Raw genomic sequence first — 13,302 nt, forward strand, 5'->3', positions numbered from 1 at the left:
TCTCAATCACCTCACTAGGACCTTGCTCTTCTTGGCACTCACAAACGTGTTTCTTAACTGTTGGAATGAGCAAAAGTACCCCCACATACGAGCGAAGGTTGTATTTATAACACCGGCTGAAAACAAACCGTTATGTGCCTCTGCGGGGTGACCGGACGCTCCGGTCATGTTGACCGGACGCACCGGTCAGTATACCCCGAACTCCAGTGGTTAAGTGTTGACCGGATGCTGGCAGCGTCCGATCAGCACTGACCGGACGCGTTCGGTCACGTTTTCCCCTCACTGGAACCTTACTAATGTCGACCGGATGCTGGACCTTCAGAATCTGGTCACTTGCTGAGCAGCGTCCGGTCAGTAGCTGGAACCTGATCAGCGTCCGGTCAGCATTGACCGGACGCATCCGATCAGGATTCTCCCTCTCTAGGACCTTACTGGAGTCGACCGGACGCTGGCCCTCAGCGTCCGGTGACTTGACCTCGTAGTGTCCGGTCACTTCCAGACGCTATCACCTTGGTCAAATGAACTGACCGAACCCTGAGCCAGCGTCCGGTCACACTGGAGCTAGCGTCGAGTCAGTATTTGACCCTCCATTCACTTCCAACTCTCGATCATATGTGAATGAAGTTTGCTCCATTGGATCAAAGGGCTGTTATGGAACTACCTAGTGTTAGTTTTGACAAGTGTGCACCACACCTAACTCACTAGACTCACTTAGGTCAAGTTACCCGTTCATACCCCCCTTAATAGTACGGCCAAAGAAGAAACAAAGTCCTAAACTACTCTAAGTGTCTCTCCAACTCCAATCGACACTTAAAACTAGTCCATCCTTAACCTTGTCGTCCATCCTTTGAAAACCGAAACGATTTCTATCGTAGGGGCATGACAACCTTGATTGCCCAATCGATCTTCATTATCGTGACCTAACTTAATTGTTTCTGCAAAACACATGTTAATCACAGTAATCACGTATTATCATTAATCACCGAAACCCAACTAGGGGCCTAAATGCTTTCAGGCGATGATTAGGACTTGATGCCCTACCAGTTAGGATTGAGAGGGATAGAGTTGAGGGAGAGCTACAGTACCCTTGAGGCTACTGTTCGCACAAGGGAGAGAGGACAGGGACGGCTGACTCCCAGGGGAAGCCAGCAACTTAATTGTTGCTTCTTGCTTCATTATAACTGATACAGGATTCTCTTTTATAGAGATGACTAACTTACCCCTAAGGAAACATCCTAATCGAATCAATCTATCTTATTCCTTTCTTAACAAGTCAGACCAATATAATCTGGTACTGTTCATGTTGTTATGTTCACACGCTACAGCACCACGTGGACCCCTGGTCCGGCTCCACTTGTCATAACAATACGGCCTTCGAGGAGACCAACTGTTGCACAGCAAAAGCTTGATCCAAGTTCCACCTGCCTCATCCCCAACACCGCCTCTGATGTCGCCTCCTTGCCCTGACGCGCGGATAGGGTTTAGAGCAAGGTTAAAAATACAGCTAGCCGCTAGCTACAAGGTTTGTTTGCAACCTTCTTTTAGCCCCACCCATATAATAGTTGACTCATCACTATTAATACATGGCCCACTTGTCTCTCTCACAAACTTTCTTGGTTCTTGTGCCTAAGCCGACTATAAGCTTATAACCCACTTCTCCTCTGTCTCCTCTCCTCTCTCCTCCACGTCAGCATTTAGCCAGCTTAGAACCTGCTATTATACTTAGCTCTTACATGGTGTGGCGGCAGTCTGGTGGCACGGCACCCAGGCATTGTGGCATATGCTGTTGGTCGCATCCATCCCCAGAGACTTGGTTGATAAAGTAGGGATCATCACGAGGATGAGCAGCCAAGCAGGCCAAGCTGATGTTCAGTATTGCTTTGATTAGTTTCGCTGTTTTGCATCAGACTATGCCGAGTATCATCACTTCCATGTGCCTTAACAGCTTCAAACAAGAGAATTTCTTCACTACAGGTCACACAGATTGTATGGAAGCAATGGTGTCTCTCTTTTCTAAGATTGCATGGGATTGTTTTGATCAGTGTACACACCCTTATGTAACCTGTATGGTAATTTATTGGTAATGAAGATTGGGGTTACAGGCAAGGACAACACCAAGTGAAATGTAAGAAGTGCAGGGTGATTGTATATACGATTGTTGTCCATGTTCAGCTTGAAAGCGAGCCGATCGTACGTCTGAGATGTTGAGAGCAGGTTAGTTCCTGTGGTGCTCAAAGATGACATAGCAGTAGAACCCAGATGCTGCCTTTCAGCAGCACAAGCCTGAAACGAGGCACATTATTTTCAGAAATGTAACAGGTAACTTATACTAGTATTTAAGAGAAGGCGGGTAACTGAACTACGAAAAGATTTCTTCAGCTAAACTAAGAAAAACACTACAAAGGATGTCCATGGTACTGCATGAAACAAACCAAAAAAAAATCTACTTCGCTATTTCGAAAAGTGCACAACCAAAACTAATCAACAGCAAATGGACTTGATATCTTCTGCTCGACAGGTGCCAAACGCTGGGGCCTGATGGCACTGCCACCGGGGGGCAGTGGTTGTCCTGGTCGCCTTGTGGTGCAGCAGGAGAAGAGAATCGGTCGTGGGGGGCAGAGAGAGGCAGCGACAACCATGGGAGGAGAGAGGCAGCGGCAGTGGAAACCAGCTGCCTTGGGAGAGGAGAAAGGAAAGCGGCGACCGGCAGGGAACTGGGCCGCTCAAGCCTTGGACGTCATGCGGAGTGTTGCAATGAGCTTGTGAGAAGCCAAGCGACTTGGGTGCTTCTGTCGGATCCCTACAGCATCTGCGCGGCAGGCATCCCGTGACTGTATTCACAGCCACCCCGTACATACTGTCTGCACCAAATTTTTCTCTTTTCCTTCTTAGTACAAAGATACATAGGTCTCCTACGTGTTCGAGAAAAAAAAGCATCAAAGTCATAGCTGAAGCTGAGTTACTAAAGACATAACATGTACAATAAAATTGCATGACTACAGTCAGAAACACATGCTACATTGAGCATTCTACATTTCTACACCAGCTTCACACCTACCAATATATCAAAGACCCCACCCACCCACTTTTTTTTAGCTTAAACCCACATGCCTTTACATGGAACTTAACATTACTCGTCCGATGTCGCAGGAGGTTCTCCATAGAGAAACATGCTGCACATTTGCTACAACTTAAGAGAAGACTTACATATGAGCAATTCAAAGATCCTTCTGAATTCTGATACATCGACACAAAGAATGTGCTCCATAGATGGCGTAAGACCTGATCATGGTATAGAATGCAAACTGGGTAAAATATTTGCATATCAATAAAAGGTAAGAAAGCAATGGTAGGTCACCACAACAGTTCTGGCAAATTTAAAACATCCAATTGCACTACAAAGGAAGCACTATCCAGGCTCTGTCATGGCAAATGTAAAACAGAAAAAATCTAGTGGTATATAATTAACAGTAAACAAAAGGTAGGTATAGACAGCAAAACAACTACAAAGGGTAGACCCAGTGCCGAAGGCTCCCACATGAGTGGGGTCTGGGGAAGGGATAAACCGAGACAAGCCTTTCCCCCGCAAAATCTGCGGAGAGGCTGTTTCAAACCCACGACCTGGTGACTCAGTGAGAGAGCTCTCACCACTGCACCAGGCCTGCCCTTCTACAGGAAAACAACTACAGACAGATTAAATTGAATAGTCACCAAGTCCCAAACATCTATGAACTCGACCATGACAGATAGCGTACCCCGAATATCTTGGATCCAACGGTTCTCCAGTAGATGATTTAATAGCATCATACATGATCTTATGATATGCTTCTTTGTTGCTTGACATTTTCTCAGTAATGCTATGTACCTTGACAATCCTTTAAAATATCATTTGCAGGCAGCCAGACACTATCTATAAACCTTTTTCAGCCATTTGCCAACAAACTTTATCCCAGATTGAACTGCCTCTTCCATGTATAACAATTACTACTTCATTTTGGAGCATGAATTCCTATCAATCACAAATGCGAACTCCTGGGATGCTCTCATTGCTTCTGTCAGCTAGAAGTTTTTTAATTCTCCTGTTGTTCATTTCTACAGAAAAATGCCATTAATGCAGCATAATAGAAAACTACGCTAGGCTTGCACAATTATGCTGCTTCTTAGCTCAGAGGATCATTGACCTCTGCCACGAAAAGGCATCAATGAAGACAGCATACACTTCAGAACATAGCCATCCATACTTTGGCATTAGCTCCAAGAATTTAGTTATGCATTCAACCACTCCTATTTGATAAATAATTGATTAGCATACTTGAATGTTACTTCATTTGGAGTGCAATTCTTTCTAAGCATCTCAGTGACAAGTTTCTCTGCATCTTTCCAGCGCTCAGCCCTACACAAACCCTTCAGTACAGAATTATAGGAAATGGTGTCAGGCTCACAAGGCATGGTGCTCAAGAACTTGAGGGCATCATCCAAACAGCCTTGTTCAGAATAGCCATTGATAAGAGCATTATATGTGAAAATATCAGGTGTAATTCCATACTTGGGCATTTGCTCATAAACCTCAATTGCACGATTGACCAGTCCTTTTTGGCACAAGGAATTGATTAGTATATTGAATGTCACTTCATTTGGGAGACAATCTTTTGTGACCATATCAGCTATAAGCTCTCCAGCATCATCCCATCGTGCGGCCATACACAAACCCTTCAATGTAGCATTGTAGCTAAATATATCAGCCCTGCACGGCATGCTTCTGAACAAATCCAAGGCCACTTCATCAAGTCCTTGTTCAGAAAAGCCATTAATAAGGCTACTGTATGTGACAATATCAGGCGTACATCTATACTTTGGCATGAGCTCAAACATTTCAATGGCATCCTTGACCTGTCCATTTTGGCATAGTGAATCGATAAGTATGTTAAAAGTCATTTCATTTATATGGCAATCCTCCTTTAACATCTTAGCCATAAGCTCCGCAGCATCATACCATCGTTCGGCTCTACATAAACATTTCAACACAGCATTGAAGCTAATCATGTCAGGCTTGCATAGCATGCTGTTTAGTAACTTGAGGGCATCATCTGCACACGCTTGTTCAGAAAAACAGCTGATGATTGTGTTGTAACTGACAACATCAGGCATATATCCATACTTCTGCATTTGCTCAAGAACTTCAATCGCATATTCAACCAACCTGTTTTGGCATAAGGAATTGATCAGTGTACTAAATGTCGCATCATTTGGTGGGCAATCTTTCCTAACCATTTCAGCTATGAGCTCCCCAACTTCCTCCCATCGCCCAGCAATACATAAACCCTTCAATGCAGCATTATAACAAACCGTATTAGGCCTGCATAACATGGTGCTCAATAGCTTGAGTGCGTCATCTACACGCCCATGCTCTGAGAATCCATTAACCAGCGTACTGTATATGACAACATCAGGCGTGCACCCATACTTTGGCATTTGCTCAAGAAGCTCCACAGCTCGGTCAAGCAACCCATTTTGGCAGAAAGCACGGATCTGTGTGGCAAAGGTCACCTCATTCGGATGGCAATTGTTCCGGATCATCTCCCCCATGAGTTCCTCAGCCTCCTCCCACTGCTTAGCACAGCACAAGCCCTTCAACACGGTGTTGTAGGTGTAGGTGTCGGGCGCCACAGGCATGGAGGCGATGAGGCGCAGGGCATCGGCGAGGCGCCCGGAGCGGCAGTACCCGTCGATGAGGGCGGTGTAGGTGACTACGTTGGCGGCGCCGGATGCCCTAGCCGCCTCGAGCACGCGCTCCGCGTCCCCGAGGCTGCCGTCGCGGCAGTAACCCGCGACGAGGGTGTTGTGGGAGACGGCGTCAGCAGCACTGGAGGCCTTGAGCGCCTCAAGCACGCGCTCCGCCTCGGCAAGGCGGCGGCGGGCGCAGAGCTTCTTGATGAGGATGTTGCAGGTGATGACAGCCGGCGGCTCCGGCGCCGAGTCCGAGATCGCGGGCGTGGAGGTGGAGGGACCGCCGAGGAGGAGACGCAGCGCGGCGTCGAGGTTGTCGAGCTCGACGAGGCGGCGGAGAGTGCGGCTGGCCACGCCGGGGCGCGGCGGGGCGCTCGGGTTTACCCAGATGGAGCCCACCCCGCCGCCGCCGCGCCGCCCGGGTGGGGTAGTCCTGCTCCGGCAGCCTGCCCTCCTCGTGGAAGCAGCAACAACCGCGGAGAGGCGGTGGCGGCGGGGCAGTCGGTGGGCGGCCGCTGCGGTGGGTGGCGGCGTCTGCGAGGAAGAAGGGGAGACCATTCTTGGAGTGCTCATGCTCGGCTCGGGTAACCTCAAGAACATACAGTAGTTCCGGATAGTATTTGGTTGTCGACGTCGTTGGTTAATGTCACATCATCTATCTTGACGGTAATAGCTCACAAGGATTCATGGATAACCGAGAAGAAGTCTGAGATGCCTTTTTTTTTTTTGGGATTGTTGACACTCAAATTTGACTCCAGTAACATTTACATTTTATAAGAACACTGAATAACCAAATTTGATGAATAGTTGTTTGGTCGTCCTTGGTACATTAGTTTGAATCTAAAAACATAAATTATATGACATGATTCTATACATTTTTTTTTGAAATCGTTGGTCAAAATACAAATATTTAACTTAGGACAAATCTAATATGACATGTTAAAAAACAAAGGGGGTATAATTTTCTATAAACAAAATCAAGCTTAAGAAAATTTGATCTACACATCGAAACCCTAGATGAGTTGTTGTTGGTTTTTTTTTTAGGTAGAGAGAGTAGAGTACTACTACTCAGTATAGAAGAGGCTGTTATACTCAGACTAACTCAGTATTGTTTGGCCAACTAATTGTTAACTAACAAACCAATGAGATGAAAGAGATAAGGCGACAGTGTTAAAGAGTAGTAATTACTCTCATTGTTAGCTACTCTAAACATTTAGTCCACACGTACAAGAAGAGCAAACTGAGACTGATGCTCGGATGTTCTGCACGATGCATGGTAAAGCCCAGGTGTAGTGCGACTTGCATTAGTTGCACACTCGCAACCTCGCATGACGTAAAGGGAGGCAACAATACACAAGGAAATGCAACCTAGCTCGGCATGCGTGGACATGTTTTGTGAGATTTGGCACTTGTGAGTTAGTCTGAGTAATGGGGTTGATTGACGATTGAGCTGATTAATGAATGAATCCATCATGAGATTGGTCAAGACCAAGAGATTAGCCAAGGCATCAAGAGATTGGTCAACTACATGGGGTTGCACACGTGTATAGAAAAGGCAGTAGCGTCTGCATGGTTGCTTGCAAGTTGCAACTACAGCAGGTACTACTGTTTTCCACCGTGGCGCCGAATTCTCTGTCCAGCAATTCCTGGGATTTTGACGTGGTGGTGAACAGTGGGAGTCCATAACGAATACAACTCAGGAAAGATCATCAAAGTACAGCTGGTGCGTTTGCCTGGCCTACGTGTAGCCAGCGGCGGACCCAGGATGTGAGACGGGTAGTTCTTCTAAAAAATTTCATGTGTAATACTATAAAATTTAAACAAAAAGTTCGATAAACATAGCTATAAATTAACTAAATTACGATAATACATTCAAAAGGTTCGAAACTTACACAAATACTCCCTTCATACCGGTAAAGAAAGTCGTTTATGATATGATTTAGCATACCAAGGAGTGATTAATTAAGGTGTATTTTTCTCTGTTTTCTCTTATTAAATAAGGTTGCGGGTATCGCCTATCCAACAAACTTTCGTAGCTAGACTGTTAAGTGCGCTGTAGCCCGAGGCAAGAGGTCCCCGGTTCGATCCCTCTTGGGCGTGTTATTTTTTTGAAGAGCTCGTGGATTTGCGGTGTCTTCGACCTGGGCTGGGACGAGAGTGACCGTGGGCCGGTTTCTGAAGAGTAGTAATAGAATTTTGGACCAAATTTATGGTAGTCCTGGGCCTACTTGGACTACCCACCGGGTCCGCCAATGCGTGTAGCCTAGCTAGAATCCAAGCATGGATAGTCCAAGTCTGATTTTAGCAGGCTAATCTTTGGTTGTTTGGTTGCGTGCATTATTTAAATCAGGCTAGCATATTTATATTGCATACAATTACCTCTTCTTAAGATTACCCCTCTAAAACATTTCGTCAAACACCTGCTCTGCATGCTCAGAGAAGGGTGGTGGCTGAACGGCGCGGCCGGCTCGTTCGTGTTCTCCCGTCCCGCGAACGCACGCCTGCCGGATAGGACGAAGCACTCATGGAGGTCATCCCGTGCAGTAGCACCTCGGTGACAGTTTCTCCCAAGGGTGGCTGACAAAGCAGCACAACACGTGCATGAGGCCGAGAGGCGCGGCCGGCTCGTTCGGGTTCATGGAGAATGGCTACGCCGCGGCCGGCTCGACCTCTTAACAAGCTCGGCGCCGGCATGGCCCAGCCTGCTGCTGAAGTCAATGACCGAGGAAACAATGGCGGGGAAGAACGCCACTCCTCCCAAAAAAATTCAAGCACACCAACCTGACGAAGAACGCCGGAGAAACGGGTCCCAAGCTGAACCCCAAAGTCCAAGAGCTGCGCGATTCACAAACGGACCAAAACAAAATTAGATGGAAGAGGAATAAAACAAGCGGAGATTATCGAGAAGGGAGAAAAGGGATGGAGGAAGGAACAAGGAAGTTTACTTTCGAGCAGACCGGCTTGTCCTCCTGCCGAGCTCGGCGCCGGCATGGCCCAGCCTATTGCCGAAGTGGATGACCGAGGAAACAGCGGCGGGGAACAGGAAGTCCTTCCCTGGGACGCCGCGGGGGCCGCCGATACCGAAGCAGCCGTACTGATGGTGGCCGCGCCGCCGTACCTGTTCCTAGACCCAACACCGCCAGTTCCCATCACCTCGGCGCCGCAGCAGTTGTTGCAGCCGAAGAGTGGAGCTGCTACGCGCGGTGGTTGTTGTCCGCGGCTGCGGTGCATGGGTGGAGGAGCACCAGTGGGGAGGAGGAGCACCGGCGGAGCAAGGGAGGACAAGGAGCACGGGTGAAGGAGAACGTGAGGGAGGCGGTGAGGGGAACAGGCACAGGTGCTAAGCCAAGCCTAGCCAGCAAAAAAAAATGGCCGCTCCCTGCGTTCTTCTAGAGCGCGGCTACGGGATCGAAGGTGGTTTATACTGTCTCCAACCGATCGGACCTAAAAAAGGAGAGGCATAGCTTTGGGTACAGCATAGCAAAGGGCCACGAACCCAAAAAATTACCTTTTTCCAACAGCCGACGTAAACGAGAGCACAAGCGCCGCCGGAGTCGACCACGCTCACTGCCCTGCCTCCCTCATCTTGCCGAAGCTGAGCTGTCCGCCCGGCTAGCCCGCGCCTAGAAGCGCTGCCGCGCGCCGCTCGCAATCCACCGCGCCGGAGTCCCGACCCGGCCTACGACCGCCGTCGCCACAGCAACCGCCACGGCCGAGTATCGCCGAAGCCGCGCCACCGAGCGCCGCCATCCGCGACCGCCGTCGACGCCCTGTGCCCGAGCACCACCCGCGCTCGCCATCAACAGTCGCCGGAGCCGGGCACCACCAGGGCTACTGCCAGTCGCCGAGCTCTGCTCTCCCTCTGTTCCGCCCTCTCTCTCTCTGAATCCGCTCTGCCCCCGCACTGGAGCCGAGCGTAGCTAGCAGCTCGCAGTCCGCCGCGCCGAAGCCCTCACAGGAGAAATCGCTGCCGCCGGCTGTGGCATCGGAGATTTGCGTAGCGAGGAGAGAGGTGATGCTTTTTTATATATGGTTTGTGCCGATACGTAAAATAGGTGATGTTTTTGGGTCACCCGTTTGAGGCTATTTTCGGTAGGCAAAGCAACTATGCATAACCCATTTTGGGTTTGCATTTCCTCATTGGAAACAGTCTTAGCCAGGCCTTTCTCGGAGCTATAATCAGCCAAACAGTTAAGGGCTCGTTTGGAATGTAGGATAGGCAAAGGAATTTCACGGGAATATAAATCATTTACCTTGACGACGTCATGTGGTGTTTAATCAAAGGAACGAGCTGTACCATTCTAAAGGAAAGTCTTTCTTTCACCTAGAAAACGCTGGAATGAAAACATCCGTTGCTATCTCTTGTTTTTCATTCCTTCACGAAGTCCAAGACACTCATGCTCACTAATACTAGTTGCTGCAGGCTTTTAAAAAGACAAAGGACAAAGCACTTATTGATTAACACTCTAAAGTAGGGTCCATGGTCTGTGCAAACATCAGCATGCCATATACGGCTGATCAGAATATTTTGAAATTCTTTTTGTTAACTAATATATGTTGCTTTATTTAAGAAAAATATTTATCCAATTCTTGTTTAGTCTAAGTAATCATGTTTACCACTAACCCCTAAATTCCTATGCTACTTAGAATCCTTTGTTCCAAACACCAAATCTTTTAAAATTCCTATGTTTTCCATTCCTCAGTTATGCACATACATTCCTTTCCTATTCCTATATTTTTTCCGTTCCTCTGTTTTGTATTCCTCCGTTCCAAACAGGCCCTAAAGATGGTTTTCTACAACCTGGTTAGAGGTTAGTGTGGCAGAACCTCCTAAGTTATAGGGCCCACATGCACCTGTCACTGTCCGACGACCTTTGACATTTATGCATATGTTTTCAATAACTTAAAAAGATTGTCGGGTGTCCTCGGGAAACCCCGAATCATCCACGATTTTCGAGCAGGATCACGTTACAGAGTCATTGCAGTATTACAACATTTATTCAAATATCCATACCAGAGTAAAAATAGCGGAAGTCTTACGATAACATAGTTTATAAACCAGTTGTTTCAAACCTTACAAACTAAGTTCGATACTTATTACAAACCATAGTAATAGTGGAGTGGCATAACTAACATATACATAACACACAAAATAAACATCCTGCCCAAGGATCACACATTTACTTCTCATCGTCAGAACGAACGATAGTCATGCAGCACGATTCAAAACAGATCTGCTCATGAAGCTCACCTGCAACAAGGGTCAACGAACCCTAAGTACAAAAGTACTCAACAAGACTTAACCGAAATATTAACTGATAAACTTAGGAATGCAGGCTCAGGGATTCAAGGTATAGCTTTAATAATGATCAAAGTCCTTTTGCGTAAAAGCTCTTTTAACAAAATTCTTATTATAGTAGACTTCATAAAATCATATACAAAGCTGACACGATCCATGTTGAGATCATGAAACTTCATATCCAACACCTTTACAAGCCTTTTTCGAGGTCTAGTTATTAGTACTACGATGATGAACAGTGAGTTGAGTCTCCATAACCGAGGAGCAACGATGATTCGAACCGATTAAAAACCCAGCTGGGGATTTCAGACCACACGACATATGCAAGTCCCCGACCTACATATACCAACCTACCCTCGGATCCTCTAAAGCAAGAACGGGTTCACGCCACCCGAGAATACAGTACTCCACCATTCCAGTCCATGGCCACGTGGGTACACGCTATTCCCGCCATCTCTCCACTCCCAGCGCGCGAGTAGCCATTCTCGTACTAGAATCGCCAAGTTAAGGCTTATCGGAGTATGTGGTTAGTACTACAAATTCTCACCTCATGCAATTCAACAACAGACGTGCCTTAATCGACATAGGCGAAAAGAACCCGCTCACAAGACCTCCATGTCTTGTGGCTCACACACACCGAGTCCGCCCAGTCTAGATTTATTACTCCACATTCCCATATCACATGATAACATAAGTAACCAAGGTTCCATTTGAAACTTGCATGTGACAGTTAATCACCTGACTTCATCGTTCTATGCATAGCTAAGCAAAACTAGGCATATCCGAATTTAAAACTGGTAATATAGTAAATATGGAATAACAAGGTTGGTAATGCACCAATTAGGCTCTTACTTAACTCCTAATCACTTAATGCAGTAATGGAAAGCGAAATTAATTTTGTAAAACACAAGATAGGGTTGTATGCATCCGGGGCTTGCCTTCGTTGATGGAAAAATCCGGTTCCTGCGACGTTTCATAAGTATTCGATCCGACCTCAACAGACGGAATAACCTCCTCAACTACTTGATTAACTACCATGTGCTCACCTTCGTTCACTACACATAATAACAATGCCATGTTTAACATGATGCTCGATGATGGATGCAAAAATTAACAATTTGAATACAACTTTCCTTCGTGGTACAGTTGCAAGTCAAACAACTAAATCTTTTTCGTAACACATACATCAATTGCCAAGGATCATTATCAACTAATGACCCAAGGTCATCACTCAATCCAAAATTTCAAACAAAACCTAAATCATTAAAGGTTACTATTTGCTTTTATGAATTAATTATTTAATTCAAAATTATGAAATAAATCAACTTATTCTAATTGAGCTCAAAATTTTTGTAAATGTTCATTACATGATAAGTAAGTGGCAAAACAAATTTCATAATTTTTAAACAATTAAATAAGCCTAGAAAAATCATGGAAATCCATTTATTAATAAATTAAGCATTTTTATCACATTCAAAAAGTGCTGAAAAACAATATTTCATATTTTTCTTAAATAATATACATCACATAGAGGTCACACAAAAATTTTCATAATTTTTGGAGCTCTAAATAAATCTATACAAAAATAACAAAAACAGATACTATTCATTCAAATTTGAAAAACAAAAATTCATTTTGAACTACGCAGTCACTGACAACCCGACCCCACCTGTCATCCCTAACCTCGCGCGTTTGACCACGACGGCAACGGCACTGATCGACATAAACTCGTCGACGGTGAGTCCAATGGCGACGACTAAAGTACCAAAATGATCACCAAGACTAGGCGCATCGATTGACGTCCCCATCAGCACTGATTACAGCCCTATACTAGCTCGTCATTGGTCATGGCGGACGCGATGGCACGGCAGTGCTATGCCGGCGGTGTGCAACCGGTAGAGCTCAAACAAGGGATCCAGGAAGCACCAATGGCTCACCCCGAACGCTTTGAAGCAAGGAGCGTGGTTGGAGAAGCAACGGAGAGGCATGACGACGATCACGGTGATCACGGCGGAGCAAAGATCATCAGTGAGGAAGAACCGGCGACTGTAGTGATCAAAACGAGCAAGCAACATAGGATTAAGCGCCACAGCATCGAGACGAAGCCGTAGGTACACCGATCAAGGCCAACGGCTCACCGGAGTAGGCTGGCCGCGGTGAAACGGAGTCTCGGATGAGGTTGCCGGCCGCAAGGAAGAAAGCGACGAACGGCGAACTCACGGTGAAATCAATCGACCAGAGCTAGCTGGCTGGGTGCGCAAGGAAACTGCAAAGCT

At 46.5% G+C, this 13,302-nt stretch overlaps 1 protein-coding gene across 2 annotated transcripts; it reads right to left on the reverse strand.

Annotated features, from left to right (window-relative positions):
* Positions 1–1,241: 1,241 nt before the first annotated feature.
* Positions 1,242–6,310, reverse strand: LOC136463312 (pentatricopeptide repeat-containing protein At1g09900-like). 2 transcript variants are annotated; one of them, XM_066462314.1, is made up of 3 exons: positions 3,756–6,310; positions 3,208–3,282; positions 1,242–2,283 (listed from the first exon to the last, which is right to left on the reverse strand). In XM_066462314.1, exon 1 carries the CDS (start codon positions 6,298–6,300, stop codon positions 4,285–4,287), a length of 2,016 nt encoding a protein of 671 aa, XP_066318411.1. In that variant the 5' UTR covers positions 6,301–6,310; the 3' UTR covers positions 1,242–2,283; positions 3,208–3,282; positions 3,756–4,284. The 2 variants fall into 2 exon arrangements, with proteins under 2 accessions (XP_066318411.1, XP_066318412.1); XM_066462315.1 differs by lacking the exon at positions 1,242–2,283 and adding an exon at positions 2,290–2,912.
* Between the last annotated feature and the right edge of the window lie 6,992 nt (positions 6,311–13,302).

Source organism: Miscanthus floridulus, chromosome 7 (genome assembly GCF_019320115.1).
Source record: "Miscanthus floridulus cultivar M001 chromosome 7, ASM1932011v1, whole genome shotgun sequence".
NCBI classification, from domain to species: Eukaryota; Viridiplantae; Streptophyta; class Magnoliopsida; order Poales; family Poaceae; genus Miscanthus; species Miscanthus floridulus.

What these genes read in the sequence shown, in the direction of transcription:
- LOC136463312 (XM_066462314.1), bottom strand. Translation starts at nt 6,300, where the DNA reads ATGAGCACTCCAAGAATGGTCTCCCCTTCTTCCTCGCAGACGCCGCCA.